At 39.9% G+C, this 21,000-nt stretch overlaps 1 protein-coding gene across 11 annotated transcripts in view; it reads right to left on the bottom strand.

Annotated features, from left to right (window-relative positions):
• PPP6R3 (protein phosphatase 6 regulatory subunit 3) overlaps window positions 1-21,000 on the bottom strand; it is a 51,769-nt gene that overhangs the window by 7,988 nt on the left and 22,781 nt on the right. For 10 of the 11 annotated variants that reach the window (XM_021403845.1, XM_021403840.1, XM_021403835.1 and 7 more), the window contains 14 exons: window positions 20,599-20,728; window positions 18,610-18,762; window positions 16,473-16,622; window positions 15,880-15,944; window positions 14,019-14,134; window positions 13,543-13,628; window positions 12,277-12,363; window positions 8,660-8,757; window positions 6,701-6,755; window positions 5,868-5,998; window positions 4,601-4,719; window positions 3,016-3,169; window positions 1,766-1,872; window positions 694-844 (listed from right to left, as the gene is read on the bottom strand). In XM_021403845.1, the coding sequence (XP_021259520.1) occupies window positions 694-844; window positions 1,766-1,872; window positions 3,016-3,169; window positions 4,601-4,719; window positions 5,868-5,998; window positions 6,701-6,755; window positions 8,660-8,757; window positions 12,277-12,363; window positions 13,543-13,628; window positions 14,019-14,134; window positions 15,880-15,944; window positions 16,473-16,622; window positions 18,610-18,762; window positions 20,599-20,728 (1,602 nt within the window). The remainder of the gene's footprint in view (window positions 1-693; window positions 845-1,765; window positions 1,873-3,015; window positions 3,170-4,600; window positions 4,720-5,867; window positions 5,999-6,700; window positions 6,756-8,659; window positions 8,758-12,276; window positions 12,364-13,542; window positions 13,629-14,018; window positions 14,135-15,879; window positions 15,945-16,472; window positions 16,623-18,609; window positions 18,763-20,598; window positions 20,729-21,000) is intronic. The other variant, XM_021403846.1, reaches the window with a different exon arrangement.

The following is a 21,000-nucleotide window of genomic DNA, read 5'->3' as shown; positions in this document are numbered from 1 at the left end:
AAAATGCTAATAGCATGCTCTGATCTGTCAAGATCAGAGGGGGGAAAAACAGCATCAATACAGGCAAAAATATCTTAGAAGGTCAGACCTGTTAGCTCCTGTTTCCCCACGTTCAGAAGTGATACCAAATAAAAAAACATTTCATCATTACAATTAAGATTTGGTATGCAAGAGGGAAATGAATTTTATTCCTATACCAATATCACGATCCTTGTACGTGTAATATGGAATATAAACATATTGTAAGGCCATATTTCAAAATCTAACGCTTTGTATCAAAAGATATCAAAATTAACGAGTTTGAACTCTCAAGAGCAGTGCCTGGCTGCCCTTCAATCTCTCCTCTCCAACCCCTTTCACGAGAGATTGAATTCCAAATCAAATACTCAGTGCACAGTTTAAAAAGCTTTGGCTTTAATCTACAATTGTACGTTAAAGTTGCATAATAATGTGCATCAGGCTCAAAACGGGGCCAGTCTTCCACCGCTCATCTGCCGATGAAAGTTCAGATTTGATAAGGAAAATCTAGTTCCAGTAACTAACTGGAAATAAAGGTTCAAGACAATTACATTTGGAAAAGGGTTCTAGTTAAACACTTAGGAATTACCACTTGTAACTCTTTTTGATGACAGTGTTCCAGCAGCAGCACTTGTAAAACAAGAGCGGGAAGGCAGTACCTCAGGAAGCTCTCACCTTTTGAAAACAGCCGTTTCAGTTTTAGCGTCTACAGTAAGGCTCAGTGTCTCCTTCATGCTGCCGTTCATTACTGTTTCCGTTACCTTGTCTGCATTTTCTGCATCATCCTCTCCGTCTGAGCTGGCCTCCATAGCAACACTTCCTGGGGCTGGATAAAACTAAGTACTTTAGTACATGGCTGGTTACGTTCCTATTTCATCACCGTGCACAGATCCAATTCAACCAGAACCATGATTACTTTTTAGCAGCTTCGTACACTTCTTGAATCCGTCATTACAGAGAAAGAGTCATTCTTATGCAACCCACGTTACGCACACACGCAGCAGCCACTTTTTTTAAAAAAACAGATTGCTTATGGAAAAAACAATCACATTCCATGATTACTTCTCCACAAGCCAGTTAGTGATTTATACTGACAGTGGTTCCTGCAATGTTTGCCTGACCGAGACTTTAGGATGATTATAGCAAGTTTGCTTTTCTACGGCCCAATTCATTGCAGTCTCACACCACGCAATTTGCCAGTACATTCCCAAGTACTGGCACGTCTCTGGAAAGTCCAGTCTTCCTGGACTTCCCATCTGCACTTCATGTTCTGTCTGTTAATACGTACAGAAAATTAATTAACGCAGGCTTGACTTTTAATCATTTCACATAAATAGAACAAAGAGTATGTGTATACAGAGAAGGTAATTTGGAAAGGAAAAGGAAGAAAGGGGAAATCTGAACACTCTGAGACTACTCTTGCACGTAGAAAGAGACCAGAGGCTACCACTATTCTTGGGCATCAGCTCAGCTAAGTTCTGCCATGCACACGGCTTCTCTAGCAGAAGAGATTTAGCTTCCCTGCTCATGGTATAAAGGCTTTTTAGAGACAACACCAACAACGGTTTCTGTTTTAACTAGGAAAACAATTTCAGAATTTCTTGGACAAGTCATTCTCACTGGCTAGCAGAAGAGCAGAGCCAAATGAAAAGTCTCTGTATCCAGAATTTTATAGTTTGGGGAGCTCTGCCTCTGGTGCAAGTATTAGAAATGAATCCATTTGCATTTCTGAATGCAGTGTACTCACCTTCTAGCTGTGTTGCGAGACCAGTTGCGTTTGCACTCAAGGGATCCATTGGCTCTGTGTTTGTTTCCATTTCCACGGGAGAATTACTTCTTAAGGAATCCGTCGAGCTTCAAATACAAAATTAAAAAAAGCTTTAAAAACAGCAGAATGAAACTTGTATTTTGTTCTTTCAAAGCCATGCAGCCTAGAGCGTTACTGAAATTGAATGACACCAACTTTGCGGGAGTCTTGGCTAAGGTGTCCTGAACAGAAGTTCAGTAATGCAGAACCCACCAGCACAGAGCCAACTGAGGAGACGTTCGACAGTGCTGTTATTTTTACTTGTAAAGGAGATGCTGCCAGGCATAGAACTCTTGCTGGCTCCTCGCAGTGTTTCAAGCATTTTAAGCTACTTCTTTAGATGCACTTTTTGCAACCTTGAAAATCCAGAGTTCTCGGCTGAGACTGTCTGCATGGGCCTTAATTGTCAGCAACTACAGAAGTTATTTTGCTCTAATTTGTTTGCTCAGTGGAACAACGCAGCATAGCTCCAAGTTTTTCTGATGTGGAGTAATTTGAAACACCAATTTCGACCACTCGAAATACTTCTATCATTTACAGAGTAGCATTTTCTCAATCCACTAAGGATTTTCTGACAGGATAAGAAATCAGTTCTTGATTGCTAGTATATGGCAACTCAAATTTTACAGCGACAGGGATGATCAGATACTCGCACAGAGGACCTAATTATTTCCGATACATTGTTCAACAGATATATTGTTCAAGTCAAAAGAAGAAAGTGTATGTCAGGTATTGTCAGAATAGAACAGAACTGCCCGTTCTAGAATTCATGGCTTCATAACTGTGTGAGTTTTTTTAAAAACAAAACAATTTGTTTAGAGCACTGACAAAACAGAATCATCATTAATATTTTATGGCTTTCACATTCAATAGATACACGTCTTCCTTGATTTCAGCCCATAATAAAGAAGTCATAGCCCAACTGCAGGCAGAGATGAATATTCAAGTACACAAATATTCTCCAAAAACCCTCTAAAACAATGGCTCCTTAGGATCCACTTATACCAGAAAAGCCTACAGTGTAAACTGATCGTGCAAAGATATAATGCTGTAATATAACGTACAGGGTCCTTCGAACACAGCACACTCTGCATTACCAGCAAAGCACCTCCAACACAGCCGTGGGCAGAGGTACACCCCAGCAAAACCAAGCAGCGGTTGAACTCGCCCTGTATCGCTGCTGTTCTTACCTCAAGGAGGACGTGAACTCTGAAAAAGAAGCCCAGCCAGTTTCTTTTGCTGGCATAGGTTCTTCTGTACTCCACACATCAGAGCCAACAGAATCCAGATTGGTACCGTGCGCGGTCTCCATGGGTACATCGAAGTTAGCTGACCAATTTGGTGCTAGAAAATTGATCAGCAAATTCATTAGGAGCCAATTTAAAGAACGCAAATGAACATATGCCTAACTCACTGATTCTCTATATGCACATTCCAAAAAGAGCAGCAAAATTCTTAACTATATTTTAAAGCACATGCAGATGAATTCTCTACACAGTTAAAATGTGAATGCATTCTCTAAGAGAAATTCTGCTAGTAAGGCAGAACTTTAAAAATGGTAACTCTCAGTATTGTGTGCAAAATCAATAGCACTAATCCGAGGAACACAAAAGCTATATTAGATCACAAGTGCAGTTCCACTTTATTCCTTAACCTAACATTAATGGTTGCTGTAAATTTTCAACACTAGTTTCTGCACTTAAAAAAACAACACCCTAAGGTTTTTCATCCCTTCTTCAGTTTCCTATGCGCATTTTCCTCAACACAGAAAATGAGCAAGACAACGTAGGTATGGGCAGTCTCTAGTATCTCATGCATTAGCAGCACTGCTAAGTTTCAGAAAAGCTTAAAGCCTCTTATAACAACTTTAAAATATTTACTGGGATATTAAATTTTGGAGCAACTTGGACTTAAAAGCATCTAATTTAGGATAGGTCAATTCAAAATACTTCACCTACCCAAGGGAAACATTTTCTTCATTAACACTTACATACAAAAAAACAGGCTGAAAAGGAAGCTCTGACTAGCAATTAGAAATTCCAACCCAGGCAGATATGGGAGGAGACCCACATGGATCAAAACTTGTTTGACACACAGATGCCAACGACACCAATCTGACAAAAGAAAAGAAAACCCTTAACTATTCCTTCTATTTTAATTTTTAATTCCTTACACTCTAGATAAACACAGGGCTTTTGCCTACAGACGTTGCCAGTTTAAGTAAAGCCAGTTTAGTTTGCGACTTGACTGTGAAGACTCTTAAGCCAATTACAACAGTGAACCTTCCATGTAAGAGTCTACTGATACACACCGTAAACAAGATTTTTCACATATGAAACTACACCGATCTAAACGCACTTGCCTTCTGAAGAATGTGCTCTAAAAGAACATTTTAAGATGAAGTGTTGGTCTGAAACGCTTCTAGTAAGAACAACCGTATTTTATGCTCAGAGATTAACAACCTATCAGGTTTGCAAGCATATGAGATGTGTAAATTAAGTTTCATTCTTCCCATTCTGATTCCTATTCAGTTTTCCCTCTTGAAGAGTACAGACATGAATTTTAGAGAGACTATGGTAACTTGACTCAGGACACGTAAGGAATTTTAATTTCCCCGTGCTTGCATACTCTATCGCATGCAGACTTTACAGTGAGAGAGATTACTTTAAGATACTCGGAATAAAAACAATAAGAGGAAAACTCTTACAAAATAACACCGTGCTAAATGCAGCACTCTCCTATAATTCCAAGCAGTTGGCAGAAAAAGCTACATACGTTCGTTTAAGTCTACTTCCATTTTGTCCTCTGTATTGGCATGCGATTCAAACAAATCTTGTTTTGTTCCATCCTCTTCTTCAGAGTCAGTGCTTTCTTCACTGTCCGTACTGCCCGAACTTAAAATACAAAGAGATAGTTTACATGGGATTGGATCCTGTGCACAAAAGAATACTGAAGAGTTTGAGGCTTGAGAGAACGACAACAGCTATCGTTGCTGATAGGTTATGTGAAGTGTAATTCATTAGCTGTCAGCACGCCCCTTATTTCTCCTCTCCAAAAAACAGGTTTTTCACTTGGTCACGTAAAGAGGTATCTTTCCCAACTCTGTTTACAGGTGAAAAAAGAGAACTTTCACTCCTATCATGCAGAAGGGAGTAGAAAAGGAAAGCAAGGAATTAGACCAGTAATCTCCATACACTAAACAGAAGTGCTGAAATATAAAACTCTTTTCAAGACCGATTTAAGACAACAATTTATTTTGAAAACAAACCCAAAGGCGTTCCAGTCCATCCACTTACATATGTATTTTGAACCCTAGAGGCGACTCTCCCTTCCTGGTGAGCACAACTGACATTAACAGTTAGCTAATGACATACCTAAGCACGTCCTTGAAACACATCACCTAAGCGTGCACAACGCCAACACACAGAATAACTGCTCGTGTACAGGAGGTATCAGCCCCACGCACTCCAAAGGCCACAATGGAAAAAGCACACACGAGTTGGGACTCAAATCACAGGAAGGTCAGAAAAGCCAAAGCTATCCTGGGACAGAATTCAGAAGCCATTAATGGAGGCTGCGTAGCCCTGAGAGTTTTGGGGAACAGTTGCTCCTTTCCCTCAGTGCAGCTGCCTATACAGTTTTATCCACAACTGCAGTATGAATAAGGGCAACTATGGCAATGGAGGTGGATACTCAGATCCCAGTAGCACTGTAGAAATGATAGCAAGGTCTGTCTACACAGGTAGAGACTGGCTTGGACCGGACTGGGTGTCCAAGGCAAGAACGGCTGACAGATTTAAGAGCAGAGGGAAAGAAAAAGGAGAAGCTACAAAAGCTGAGAAGCAGGAAGAACTGTGTAGTCAGGACAGAGATCTTAAGCAAATTAAGGCTTGAAGAAAGGCACTATAGTTATGCCCTGCCAACTTCTCTAAAGAATGGAAGTGGACAGTTCAGCTGGGCAGCCTGTGCAAACAGTCAGCCTGAGCCAGCAGATGAACTCAGTAGTGAGGGCTGGCTCTAGTGCTGAACACAAATGTCCTACCTGGAACGTCTCTGGGACTCTGGTGTAAATGCAATATGTTTCTCTTCCCAGATGTCTTCTTCATCAGAACCACCATCATCAAACTGCTGTATCCGCTCCTTACAGCATGCCTCAAATAATGCTATATTGCCCTAAATATAGGAAAAATATAAAAAACTCTTTATCATTAATTGTTCTACTTAAATATTTCGGAAATACACAATCAGTTTGAAAAGAATCTTAAACTAGTGGGGGAAAAAAAGCACCTCTCAGAAAACACTGGAAAACCAGAATGTATTGACAACTTCAATCTTCTCAGGAGAGCAGACAGCAGAACTTGTTTCACTCAACTGCAAACACGCTGAGCGCGCTCATCCAGGAACTGCTGGGAGGCTCCATCACATTTCAGAACGGCGTGTAGGAATGACATCAAAGAGCTTGCCACACAACTGCACCACCAAGTACTCCAGTTTTATTTTCTGTAGCGGGGTTCATTTCAGCTCAACTGACATCAATGTATACGCTAGAAGCCTCGTTTCCCCACTGTTTTGCCAGAACATGGAAACAGTTTCTACGCTTAAAATGCACGTGCAGGCTGCACTACCTAGATCCAAGCCTGTTCTTGAACCTGGACGCACAAATTAGAAGTAGTTGCTTAACACTAACCATAAAGAGCAGCAATAAAGTTAGATACTAGAAAAACCCCACGATGCAGGAATGAGGTGGAGTAGTTACTTTCCTATTATTATATGTGCTTCATAAAAGAATAAACAAAAACCACCACCAAGACTTAAAGGTCACTTAGAAGTTAAAGACACAGTAATTCTTGTGCAGGTACAGGAATGCATACTTACGCTTTCATTCGTATTGAGGGTAAAGTTGATGTCTGAGACCCGATCAAAAGAAACACTGCAAAGAAAATGATGCATGAAATAATCTAAGAAAAGATGATGCTATGACACGAAGACATGGCATTTTCACAAGTCCTTACTTACATTATTAGATTAGGAAAGTGAGAAACCTAAAGAGACAGTAATTTCCAGCATGAAACAAAACACGCAAATTCCACATTCAGGAAGTCTGGCGTTCCTGGGGTTTTTTCAGTTGTGAAGTATTTTAAAGATGCACCTCTATCTAAATCCTCCAGAGATCTCTCGTTAGCAGGTCTTTTATCTGACAATTGATTTCACCGCTCTACAGAAGGTCCTTCCTCACAAGAAGCAGCAATGTGAAAAACTGACATCAACTTCGGTTTTCTGAAGACAATACTGAATAGCTCTAGTTATTATATATATTATTATTAAATATTATATATTTAAACCAATTGCTAAATGGAAGTTAAACACTTTTCCCCCAAGCTGCACATTAAGTTGGAGGCTTCGCACTTCTTCACGTATCAAACTTTCCAGCAGTTCCACCAAACTAATTACAGCTATGGCTTAGACCAAAAATAACACTAGGCAAACCGAATGTCTGGGGGAAGCAAGAACATAGAAAGAGGTGGGATGACCTAGCAGAAGAGGTAAAACATTCTCTGGTCATGTACAGCAGTGAATTGAGAGCATGTGCTACTCTCTACCTCTAATCCTCACTGCATTACAGACCAAGCAGGTGCAAGACCGGTGATCTAAAGGACCAAGCGTTAGATGTGGCTGCACTACCACAGGAGCTGCCCCCATCTAGCCCACGAGTTACCACCTGCCTAGAAGTTGCAGTAAGCTGGTAATTTAAACTGCAATGGATTCCTGCACAAGAGGCATAAACTTAAAGTAAAAGGCAGTTCATCTACAAGTGAACTGAACTCAGTGTACCTGCCACACACCTCAAGATCTTCTCGCTAAGTCATCTTCCTTCCACCAAGATCATACGCTACAAAGGAGTTCCAAGCCCTATCCTTACCAAAATTCACTTGCTTCTAGCCAAGTTAAACAGTATCCTGAGCTACTTTCTCACTCACCTAAACTTCATCTGCACTCCCAGCAGATTATGTGGTGTGATAAGGTAGCTCTGCTTCTTGGAAGGCATGTGCAAGTTCCAGGTAACCATCAGTTACTAACCATGTCTTACAGAACAGCAAAGATCTTACATTTTATTGCCTTTGTACACTTCTACAAACCATCATCAAGTAACGTTTTTACTCTTTTTTAACTGCATCTTCTTTCATTCCAAGCCATGAATTCTAATTGAATCAGTATCATTTTCAGTTAGAACTCCCATTCTTTTCTCACAGTTTTAGTTCTGCTCTTTTTCCATTTGCTTTTGTTGTTTATAAAACTTGACCAAGACATGTTCTTACATCTTCACTGCTATGCCCTTAAAAAGAAAGGGAGATTTATGACGCCCTCCCTTACTTTCCCCTACAGGAAATGTGGCATGGATTCCTGCCATCTTCCTAGGCAGACTTTTAAGTAGAGCAACTCATCCACTCTGCTACACTGATTCAGAGGGGTCAACAGCTTTCTCCATGCCTGCAAGCAGAAGTGCCCCCCAATAAAGCCAACTCATCGGTCATACGTGGCTTTTAAGAGCAGAGCTGTAATTTATTTCTCACTCACAAGCACTATGTTTTCGTGTTGGGACAGGACATTTCAAGTGAAGGATCAGCTGTTGCCTTCCCATGTAAACTGCTCAGAGGGGCTTTTTAAGAGCGCTCAAATGCATTTTGGTACCAGAAGACAGGACGCATAGGCAACTGCATCACATCAATAAAGGCTGGTATTTGTCATCACCAAAACCACAGCAAAATATACTATTAAAAAAAAAAAAAGAAGTTCCAGAGACTATAGTGAAAACCAGCACGATCATATACTCACTTGCCGATGTCATCTTGATCAGCAAACTTCTCATCGTTGAAGCCAAACTGGTCAATAAAATTGGACGTCATTTGTTGCATCTGATAATCAGAAAAGGCCTGGCAACCCCAGGACCAACGACAGTGATATAATGATTCTAATAATACTCTAAATCCTATTTGCCCATTTTGCTCCAAAGAAATAAAAGTCTCTCTAATCTAAACATAAGAGACAGGAAAAGGATGCGCCGTACCCTTGACATTTTAATGGTAATATTAACTAGGCGCCTTACATTTACTGACTTGAAAGCCAGTCTGATAGCAGCTCTTAATGAGAAAGTTAAATCTCTAGTTTAACCGTGTGTTAACCAGCACCCTTCCAATGGCACCCTTAAGAAGCAGGGGAACAACACAACGTACTGGGTAAAAGAACAAGCTGCCTTTCTTAATATGAATATCAGGATATGAGCAGAAAAAAAAAATCTAACTCGAGTTACTAAGCTACATGGTAAGTATGAACTGTGCTTATCGCTAGTCGTATCGCTCGTACATACATACTAAGAGCGTCTCTTCAACATCTAGAAGAAATTGAAGAGCATACACAGTAGGCTACGGAACATCCTACACCTCAGTGCAGTGTCAGATTGTGTTTATTTTTTCAAAAAGGATGCCATTGCCAAATGCCACCAGATAGGTGTACCTGGACTATGAATTAAGTTAGTATTCCTTCTCCAGGAATTTTTAACAGCGTTCTTTCTGTGTGTAAAGTCAGCCAAGGTCAAGCTACTCCAGGAAACACGACTGACGTCAACTGCCTTGTTGCCTTCCCAGTTGGCCAGGGGGCCGCAGCATGCAGGTAGAACCTCCAGAAATGGTGGTAAAGCAGAACAAGGTGAGTACAGAAAGAAAACAAGAGACAGTAAAAAAAAAAAAGTTTGAATTAAGGCAGGAAAGAGAAAAATGATGGCTATAGAAGGATGAGGCCAACAGTAAGATACTATCAGGCTGAGAGTGAGTCCGAGAGACCCTAATGCAGGCACTGGTAGGTAGGGTTACTATGCTAAGCCAGGCCGCAGCAGGAACTCTTGTATTTTGATCTTAAATTTTAAAATCCGAGAGCATTTCAGAACTTTGGGATTTTGTACCGACACAATTAATGGATCAGCCTTACATAGGTCAACAATCAAATACTGACCGTCCCAATAAAACCATTATTCGTCTTTATGCTGGTTACTCAGAACACTTCTTCCTGTAAAGTATCTTCACTATTATGGATGTTAAAAGCGCATGAGTGAAAGGCACAAGTGAAATTCCTCCGCGTGAATAAAAAAGCGGAACTGACTTGTTCTGCTTTACACGAGGTGCAGCCATGAACGCCAGCCACCGGGACAAACAGAAAACGAAGACAGGAGGCTCAAAACATGAAGGGATTATGAAACTCCTTCAGTCACTACATCAGAATTGTACAGAACAGGGTCCAAAATGCAGTTATAAACTGCTTGTGTGCCTGGGACAACACAGTTCCATCCCACGGTCAAATATGTTTGAGAAAGGGACAAGAAGTGATACGACACTAGTGCAGGACAGAAGAACAATGTTTTCCTGAAGGAACAGTTTCTAGAGCCATAGTAAGGCAGCACATGAAATAGCAATGGCACAAGAAACCTTACAGCCCAGGATTAGCTGGCAGAAAGGCATCTTTATCAAAGTCACCAGTTCTGAAGTGCTCATCAGAAGCTTGCATTAGAAGTATCTGAGTGAAAAGAAACATTTCTTTTGGGAACAACGGGGATGTATTAGAAGTAGAGCATCAAACTACATTTGGATGCCAGAGAAGTCACAGCAAGTGTAATTCTGCACAGACAAAAGTTAAATTTGACAAAAAAATAAGCAAAAGGTAAATAGGTTCCTCAGTATTTACCACCCCTACACCTATTTCCTAATGGGTACCCTCCTGGTCTCCCCCCACCCTTAATTACAGGTCCACAGAGAGTAGCCTAGCCGTAGCCAATTACCTTTATTCATTAATTTGTGTGGCTGAAGAACGCTTTAAGTAATTTCAGTGCATTTCCCATCAAAGACTTACCTTGTCCAATATCTCACTTTCCTCACAAGACAACTTCAAAATGAACAGTTTATTTAGCTCAGAAAAAAAGATCAAAAATTACTGTTTCTTTCAAGTTCTTCACTGTAGCACTCCCTGCATTTCTGGAGGTTAGGTGCCTGGATTATTAAGGGGTGCACGAGAAGCACAGAGTTGCTTTAAGATCTTACTTTCTCACTTAGAGCTGCTACAGATGGCATCCAACCTATCATGCTGGTATTCAAGCAGACCTTACATGCACAAGATCCACGGAGCAGATAAAAATGAATCTAATTCTCAAAATCTGAGCCACCACTCCCAACCAAAACCTTGATAAGCAATTACTTATTATTAAAACTATAGAAGACGTGCAAAGTATCATAATCAGCCTTAGACTAGGTACTACACAGCTGTTAGCATGAGCTGAAATAAGATTTTGGTTAATAATGTAGGCAAGTTGTGTGCCCCGTACAGGGCATCAGTTGGCAGTTTTGCATGGCAAAACTGCACACCAGCAGCTCCCTCTCTTTCACCATCCATGGAAGAGTTGAAGGAGGTTTATACTGCAGACAGTATTATTAGAAAAAATTCTGTCATGCTTCATCAAAATGGCACCGATGTTCTCCACAATCACTCATCCCAAAAACACTCCAAATGCCATCACCATATTAAATATGGAGTCATCGAGTAGTATACTATGAAAGCATTAAAACTTCAAGGTGGACATAGCTGTGATTCAAGCTTTCAGTCTGGTAGACCTGAAACTTCCTTACAGCCTCAGGTTTGATTTTTTTCTTAAATTAAATGATAAATAGCTACCTTTGAAACACTCACAAATGAGCTCTCAAAAGCGTACACTGAATCGCAAATAGGTGATCGAGCACATTAGAAATTTAGTTCAGGAAGATTTAGTTATGTACACTTGCCCGGTCGCAAGAGTCTACAAAGTTAAAAACACTGCAGCTGCTAGATACAATCTGTCACAGGGCGGTACTTACTTGGTTCTTTGTTTAGACTGTTGTGACAACTGCAGCAACTGACATTTTGCCTTAAACTAAAAGCATGCAACAATGTATAGCCATCCTCCTCCTTTCCCCACTGAAGTTAAGGGGCAACATGTTTAAGAAAAATCTATTAACCAAGACCCAGCAGAAGCCTAACTTTGCTTTCAGAGCAATTAATATTTTCCAGAAAAAAAAATAGAATTCATCGTATCAAACTTCTACATCGAGTAAGAACAAAGGTCAAAGAAACTGTGTTCAGCTCAGCCCGACAGCTAGCATACAAAACGGCTTAGGTGTAACGAGCAGGGATCTGCATACACAGCTCAGTCTTGGTTTGAAAACTGAAAGGCACACCAAGATGCCACGCTGTGTGCTAAAGGCCACATCTATGGCCTCGATAAAGTAATTATGTGCATGAAAACACATCTAAGTTAGTTAAAAAAATTCTATCACAACCAAATACAAATCTAGAAAGATTAGTTCCAGTTTTTGTTGTGTTTTGTTCTTTTTAAAGAAAAGAACAACTTATGCAGTTAAAAGAGTTCAACTCACTTGCTGCAAAGAAGAATCCTGCGAGAAGCCGGTTTCTTTGAAGTCAATCTCATCATCGCTGGAAGAATGAATGTGGCAGGTAGTAACCTACACAAAACAATCAAGTCATTTGCTTATTGTGTGACTGGTTAAAATCCAAACAAGAAACTGAACCAGTGGCAGTTTTCTCAACTGTTATACTACATCAAACAGAGTCTGAAATATGTCAGTATCATTAACCTACACCTGAGAAAGGATTTGAATCTTGTATTTTAATTGTAAGAGCTATTAAACAAGTGAATTAATAGCCACTGAAAGGGCTGGATTGTACACAGATCTTCCTTTACAAAATAAAGAATACAGGAAAATGAAAAGACCGTCTCAGGTGTCTACAGTCTTTGCAAAAATAAAGTTATTAAAAAAGAATGATTCGCCTTCAAAAAATCGTAATCAATACCTACTTGCAGAAGCAAACATGGCGTTATTACCATAGCAACAGCTGTTTGAACCATTACCCTGAAAAGAAGGGATGATTTGGATCATCCAACCCAGAGCCAGTGGGAATGGTTTGTTCCTTAAGTAGCAGTGCGGCTGAACACGTTCTTGGAAGCAGCTATTTTCTATCAGAACAGCACTCCAGAAGTCATTTCAGCTGGGACAGCAATTAGGCAAAGTAACAGTAGTTACAAGAAATAAGGCTAAGTAACAGTAGTTACAGCTGAGCCTTAAGACATACTCTATGGAAGATCATTTACACGAAGCAAACTGTAGATGACAGCTTGCACTGCACTGTGCTATACTGCCTTATTCCACGCGCCCCTCCAACTCCGTGGTGCAGATTCTCAAGTCAACACAGTCAGTCTATGTGATTTTTTTACTTACTTTTTTGACAAGAGACCAGTCTACAGAAAAGCAGTGTTTAAACACACAAAAAACGTAAAAACTTCAGACAAGACAGACACCTTTCTATGCCCCCACAATTACAATACAATACCACGATCAGGACACACATGCTACAGATACATTTTTCCTGAAGCACGCTCTGTTTTTATGCTTTCTCCTGTGAAGTGTAACACATTTAAATGCCACACGATCTGAAGCGCTTTATTCTTGCACATCTACCATCCAGCCCTGCAATACAATTTGCAGACTGGCAGCACCTGCTTTCACACGAGCTACCTTGGTAGCACGGCAGTTGGAAAGACTGACTGTACTAATGACAAGAAAAAAAAAATTAACGAGGCTGAATCAAACAGCAATTTTCTAATGTTATGCAACACCACTTACCAGATCCACCGTGTTCCTTTTGTTAGTTTCTCCTAAAGAGTTTGTACAGAATGTTTCCCACCGCTCTCTGACCTCCTCTGGAAGCTCTAGGATAGGAAACAGACAAACAACGTAATTCAATCAGCAGTAAAGCACCACCATTTTTAATTGTTCTTTTTCTCTTACAAACCAAAGCGATCAGAAATACTGTGAACAGCAAACAAATACTCCTAAATCTGTATGGATTACTTCATCTAGCAAAGAAGCCTTAATTACGCAGGTCAGCATCTCTTTGCATTTACTTCAAGGAGCTTTGATACTATTCAGACAAGTTTGAAAGAATTAAACGTACGTTTAAGGAGGGCTGGTATTAAGCTGAATGTGTCAAATATTTCTCTTTTTTATTTATCCAAAATCTGCCTTTTAATTCAAGTTTGATTGATTTCCTAAAAACACAATGCTGGAAGTCACAAACAAATGTAGAGTATTAACATTACCTTTAATAAGCTGCTGGACTAGCGTGCTGTTAGGGCCCTTATCTGTACTATGCACAATGCAGTTAGCTATCCTTGTCAGATGGCCCATATAGCCGTGCCGTCTCCCTCCTTCAGCCCTGCAAGACACCAGAGAGATGTAACTGCATGCACCCCGAGCAACTCTGCCGTTGCATTTCGTTATAAAATATTCCACCGGAGTTGAGAAGTTACACGAGACAGACAAGTTCACCTACAAGTTCTTAAAGCATAAGAGCAGTATCCTAAAACTAGAGGTACTCAAAAATGCTCAATTTAAAATACAAATGCTTGGACTACCTTGAGCCAATCTAGAAGACTAACAGGCCCGTAACCACCAAGAAGGAAGTACAGAGCACTGAACGGATCATTTCTGTTTTCACATTTGTGTGTGGAAAAAAAGAATACGCCGCGTTATCAAGATGAAGACAAAATCGACAACGCATCCGTAATATTCAGAAAAACACTGTTGTTGAGAATATTTTTCAGCACTCCTATCCCACTGAGCACCCTGGTGCATTGTCTGTTGGGGTATTATGTAGGTCGCTCTGAAAGTGATGCTTCCTATTTATTTCCATGGAAACTAAAACAGACACAAAGAACAAATCATTTGTTTCCAGATAGAAGCAGAATCCAATGTTTATACCAGTAGTTTTCCCAGTAGTACCCCAACATGCAAGTGTAAATAGTTAATGAATTCTCCCATGTGGTAGGCATTAGAATCAAGAAAATCCAACCGAAGAATAGTTTCAGGCTGCATCTATAACAATGAGAATCTATTTGGCTGTAATCTAGGTTGGTAGTTCTCTTATAACCTCAGGAGAAAATGATATACAATAGAAGATAGGTGGGACAGCCTGATTTAACTGAGCCACAATCCCTATTAATTGCATCCCTTTCCTTCGTAATGCTCTCTTCAGATATTTCAACATCCTTATTTTTAGGTCAGTTGCATTAGTCCTGTATTTTCTGATTCACACCAGATAGGAATAGGAGTATTTTGGGGAGCAGTACTATTTCTCAAATAATACACCAACAGCATCCCGCTCAGCTAACTCACCATTTTCACAAGTTAGCTCTAACATTCACTGTTCAGAAGTCTCCTAAGCCATACACACGAGCCTTCAGAGCACCGTTATACCGCTTCAGGCAAAGACTCAAAGTCTTCCCTCCTGACATGAGCACAATTTCAGACAGTGCTGGCTGCTTGAAACTTCCATCCTTTCACAACCGCACACTTTCAGGAGGTATTCCATTGCCGAGATCTTTGCTTTCGCTACTTACGAGTCTGTTGCTCCCCAAAATGTAATATGCTTTGATCTATTTATTAATTTACAATTGCTTACTGGAGAAAAGCATGTTTTTTTTTCCCCCCATTCTCTTAAAAACTCATGATTCTGTAATTGAAGATGGGTAGGCTCAACAGACTGTTGTAATATCCTACACAGTGCAAGAATGACAGACTTGGTTTTATTCTTATGGTAATGGGAAAAAGTATTGAAATGCTACCAGAAGGATGGCCTGAACTTCAGGCATTACTAAAAGAGAAACAGAAGGATTCTGAAAAAAAATTCAGTATGTGTGAAAGCTTTAATCCAAATATTAAATGTTTTTAGAATTTAATTGTTCCATTTACTACCAAGCAAATTGTACTTCCAAATATCACTAACAATACTGTGAAGAATACTTAATGTGCTGCATATTTCAGGAAAGAGATGCATTTGTCTTAAAAACATTTTAAGCGAGTGTATTTGTTGGTCAGCTCAGTCTGAATTGATCAGACATACATTTCACAATTCAAGTCGTATGTAGACAATTGCAGGAAATGAGAAAACCAATTACTCACTGTTTCTTCTCATTCGTCTCCCACGCTTCAAGTATTCGTTCTATTAATTGGCACTTAAGGAAGAGCTATGGAATAAAATGCAAAATATACTTAACAGCTGTAAAGTTCAGTGGAACAACACGATGCGTTTCAGGGTTGATTTTAACAAATCCTCAAGTCTTACAAGTCAACTAGTTCCAGGGTCGGGATAGATACTTTGATTAAGGGTTTCAAAGTTCAGAAGCAGCAGTCAGATCCCAGCTGGAAACCCAAAGGCTGAAGCTGTGTTATTTTGACTTCTCTTTGATGGCAGCTGCTGAATTGTAGCAGTGAACAGATGCTGAAATAGCACTTTTAATTCCTAACGAGAGGAGGAACTTCATTTAAAAGGGAGCTCTTGCAGCTCTACATGCATGCTCGCTTTGAAGGCAGCAAAAATCCACTTTGTGGCACTTTCAGGTTTAACAGCCAGGATTGACGTGTTAAGAAAATGCAAGACAAAGAACTCTTCATTCTATATGAAGTAAAATTGGGCTACATTTTATGTAAGAGTAGCTGCTACCATACTGTGGGAGGTAGGAATGTTCAAGAAACTCCCCCCCCAAAACACTTACATGTTTCAATAAAAGATTGTCCCCGGTGGAATCCTGATCTGTAATTGTGCCATTTTCTGTGCTTTCAAGAGGACTTGCAAGAATCAATGCAATACAGATTTCAACTTGAGTATGCAAGAAGTTGTTCCACGTATACTTAAAGAACATGTCCTGAAAAGCAAATTCAATAGGGTTTATTCAAGTTGAGGTCTCTTCAAACATAAGACTTACTCCAGCAAGTTAATTTGAACAGCAACACAAGCAAGTTCTTCAAGTTTTGCAATAACTATTAATGTGGAAGCAAAAGTGTGATCTACAGAAAAGTTCTCTCTTGCTATCAGAGCACAAGGGCTATCATGCTGGACAATAGAAACTCAGCTAGAGTTAACTTGGAGGAAACCGATAGTGTGCTTTCAGACAAAGAAAGCTGGAATGAAACTCCCCACTTAATTCCTCCTGCTAGCAGCAGCCCTGAGAGTCCCCGAGAAAGAAATGCTATTTATGACCTTCTTGGCCCTGAACAGATTTCTTTTTTGAGTTCTCCACAGACTTTTAGTATCTACAATATCCTTCAGCGATGAGTTTCTCCCCTTACTGAGACGCTTTCCAAAAAGTTACATCTAACTGCTTTGAACCCATCATCTATACTAGTTCTATTCTTCTCTTACAGAAAGCTATATCAGATAATCCAGGTGCAGTTTGAGATTATATAATGCCTCACATGAGGCAAATACTGAGTTTGAGAGATTGCGAACTGTGTTCATCTAGTCACGTTCCTAGTTCATTTCCTTTTAAGCAGGTTTTATTTTCCTCTTTTTTCCAAACTTTATGTGCAGACACTGTAGAGTATTTCCTATTACATAACTCAAATGATTGCTGTCCCTGGAAAACAAGATTAGTAGTGGAAATACACGCAGCGATGGGAGGAGTGTTAAATAAAGTAATGCAAGTCTCATTCAAGCTACATCTAAAGAATCTGCGTCTTCCTTCAGCTCTCCTAAACTGCTGACACCCGTGCCTAAAGCTCAGCTAGCGAGCTGAGCAACTGCTATTCCTAATAAAGTCTACACGGTAAAGTACGTGTTGTTTCAGCACGCACCACGAAGCACTGACATTCAAGGCAGGTACTACTGTTTTGCCTTATAAGAAATCTGCAACTGAAAAGCATGTTCAAACTCAGAATTTAGTGTGGGTTTTTTTTTTTTTTCCTAAATCTACTTATAAGAACACTCCAACATTCACAGCACGTGGATTCCTTTAGACAATGCATCTAGATAAAACCTCAGTTACACTGAAGTTAGCTATTTCTATACACTTTAATACCCATCTGCAAACCCAGGTTGGACAGAGAAATTGAGATGAAGGCTCTGAGATCAAGACGTAACTACAGCTACGTTAGTTGAAGGAAAGATTTTAGATTAAACCCATCTGGGGCTGAAAAATATTAATATTTTAAACTTTGCAACTACCTGCTTAGAATCAGAAGCTTTCATTTCATATTCTGATACTACAATATAAATTCCAGCATGTTTTGCGAGGTATTTGTTAACCGATACCAACATTGGAACACCTTGGTCAACCTAAGAATTTCCCTGCCACAGCTGAAGTGTGAGGTGGGAAGTACTCAAAGTAGAGATGGCACATTAGCAAAAAGCAGGGAGTTCATCGACTAGAAGTTTCTTGTGCAACATTTTGCTTCCAAACAGTTCAGAAATTCTATAGGCTACCAAGAGTAACTGCCCCTTTATAGGAAGGCACTGAGCTACCATTTAGTGCTCTACACATTAGAAGTGGGACAATGAAGTCTCGAGAGAGTAGCTTAGCAAAAGAATAAGGATGGCAGGGAAGCTTTGAACGTGGCTGAAAACTCAAGCATACGGAGATTAAAAAATAAGCTTAAGAAAACCAGTCCAAGAGAATCATGGAGATTTATGAAGGTGCAGAGAGTAAGACGTGTAGGAGCGATCAGAGAAAAGAAAATGAAAACTTCCAATAAATCCATCTAACAGTGAAATTAGATTCTGTAAGTTGTCGATGCAATAGAAGCTACAACACAAGTTGAAAAGCTGGAAACCGTATTACACATTATCTGCATCCACAAAGATCAGATAAGACCTTATAAGCAATTCACAAAAGTCAGGAAGCGTGAAGTTCTTACCAGTATAACTCCTATGCTGTTTAGCTCTATAAGCTCCTGATTCACACTGCTTGTATTTGTCTGTAGAAGGCTAGATATTAATCTAATCACATTTAAACGTGTGTTCCCCACGGGTGGATCCAACACACCCCAGGTTGTCTTCATGACACTTTTCTGAAAAAAAAAATAAAATTAAAGAGGTACATAATCATTAAAATGTCATACTGAAGAACACCTCATTACTATTATGCACGAAAATTGCAGGAAAGCAGTTTTCAATCCTGAACAATGAAGCTTATTTTAACTTCGTCTATAGACAAGGAGCAATGGAGAACAGCCACATAAAACCAAAGACACTAAAAATTGCTTGGCAGTTACAGAATATCAAAACAGATGCATTCCACAAAAAGGATTAGGGAATGGTTACACTTCTCACTCATTAATGCACATGCTCAGCTGCAGTCTGCACTACCACAGTACTTGAAAACAGCTAGCTGGACACTCTCTAAACACACGTTATGCCTCAACAGTCCTGACTTCATTTACATGAAAACAATTTCAAACAAGTTTCTTCTGCTACGTTCTAATGTTATAAACAAAATAAGCTCCATCCGTGGTGTCCGAAGGAGTTAGTTCCATCAGCAAGAACCTCCTTCTGTGCACTGCTAGGTCTTTGTTTCACATTATGTGCCAGAGCTTTTATACCAGAGTTTTAGCTGGCTGCCAGACGAGACCTGTTATCACAGAATCAATTATCGGCCAATCAGAGAAGTCCAGTATTGACTGCTCTAAGAGAAAAGTCTAGTAACAACTATGCAATGAGCAAGGGAAAATTATGAAATGTCTTTCTTCCCATATTAATGTACAAGCATACTTTGAAAAGCAGGCCACACAGAAGCGTACTGCCTTCCACATTACTAAGTTGGTTTTTTTTGTCTAACCATTGCTTCTCCCTTGCATCAAAACGGACAACTGACATCGCGCTAGGTCGTGCAGCCCAGTCTTTACCTAACACAAAATTTAAGGGCATGGATACAAAGAGGTGCTCATTTAACTAGTGCTTGAAGAAAGCAGACTCAATAACTTCTCTAGATGATTTATTTAAATACTTAGCATTCCAAACATTGGAAAATACCTTGCTTTTAATTCAAAATAGGTCTGTATCTTGTCATCTTGTTGTAATCAAGACAATTTCTTTGTATTTTTTCAACTCTTCTGTGCTTGAAAGCTTGAGATCTCGTCTGTTCTAGGCTAAAACAGTCTTTACCACTACCTTTTTTCCATCATCCCCATCCCAACTCATCTCTTTTATCTGATCATCATTTTAACTCTGACCCTCGGGTCCATTTCTCCAATGGACTGTAGCACCCTGACCTGACTCACGCTGCAGCTGAAATTCTGCTGGCGACAACTGCGTGGAAAAACAATAAAGACATCACAGATCAAATATCTATTCATACAGCTGGTTGTATATTTCTTCAGCAACAGCGTGACATGGATACATTGCTTATCATAAAAAAATCACTTAAGCAATGAAGCATTTAGTATGCTTGGAGTGCATGGTACATGCAGTAGAGCTGGTCGGCTCTCGGTCCTGGGCAAGTCTAGAAGAACTTTGCACAGCCAACGTGAGGCCTGCACAAGTTCCAAACAACTGAGGCAGCCAGAGTCCTTGTTTCCTATCCAGATAGGATTTAGGAGCAGAAAACAGTACCGACCCCAAAAATATAAAGAAAAATCTTATTTCCTTGCTTTCAGAAGGAAGTAGTCTTCAAGGCTATTTGCCAGCTGAACAGAGTTTAAGCTGGAAAAGCATATCAATTAGCAAAAAACACTGGCTCAGATACAACTATAATGAATAGAAAAGGTCACAAGAGGCAGGGAAGGAACCTAGGCTCTTGCCTGAAAGTTGTCTGACAAACCAGGCTTTGTTCTTGAAAGCCAGCTAAAACGCAGTCACGCAGTGACAGTCTTGCTTCAAATTATTTGATAACACAAGGTTTCACTTACTTTTGGAGGCTCAAGTAGGAGTTCATGGAAGGATGAAAGTCGTGCTTTTATGGCTTCTAAAACACTTTTATTGACAGAATACGTTGAATTGCTCATGCCTGGAGGACAGATCTCTATATGGCCTTCAAATCTAAAGCACACAAGCCAGGTCTGATTATTAATACCAAAACTAGTTCTAAAACAACACTCAGGTATAATTTTGAGTGTCACTGTTCTGAAGACATAAACAGAATGAAGAGGAGAGCAAAAACATGACGTCACAAGTATAGAATCAAGCACAGATTTATAGTGGAGCAAGATTCTTCCAAACGCTAGACCTAATGGTTCTAGGTTGATCGCGTTTGAAACATCCAGTACGGTTTTCAGCTACTGAGACAGAATATTACAGCTGCTACGCTCCCT

The sequence above is a fragment of the Numida meleagris genome, chromosome 6, assembly GCF_002078875.1.
Source record: "Numida meleagris isolate 19003 breed g44 Domestic line chromosome 6, NumMel1.0, whole genome shotgun sequence".
Taxonomy (NCBI): Eukaryota; Metazoa; Chordata; class Aves; order Galliformes; family Numididae; genus Numida; species Numida meleagris.
The sequence above is the reverse complement of the archived record's forward strand: the minus strand, read 5'-3'. Positions and strand labels throughout refer to the sequence as shown.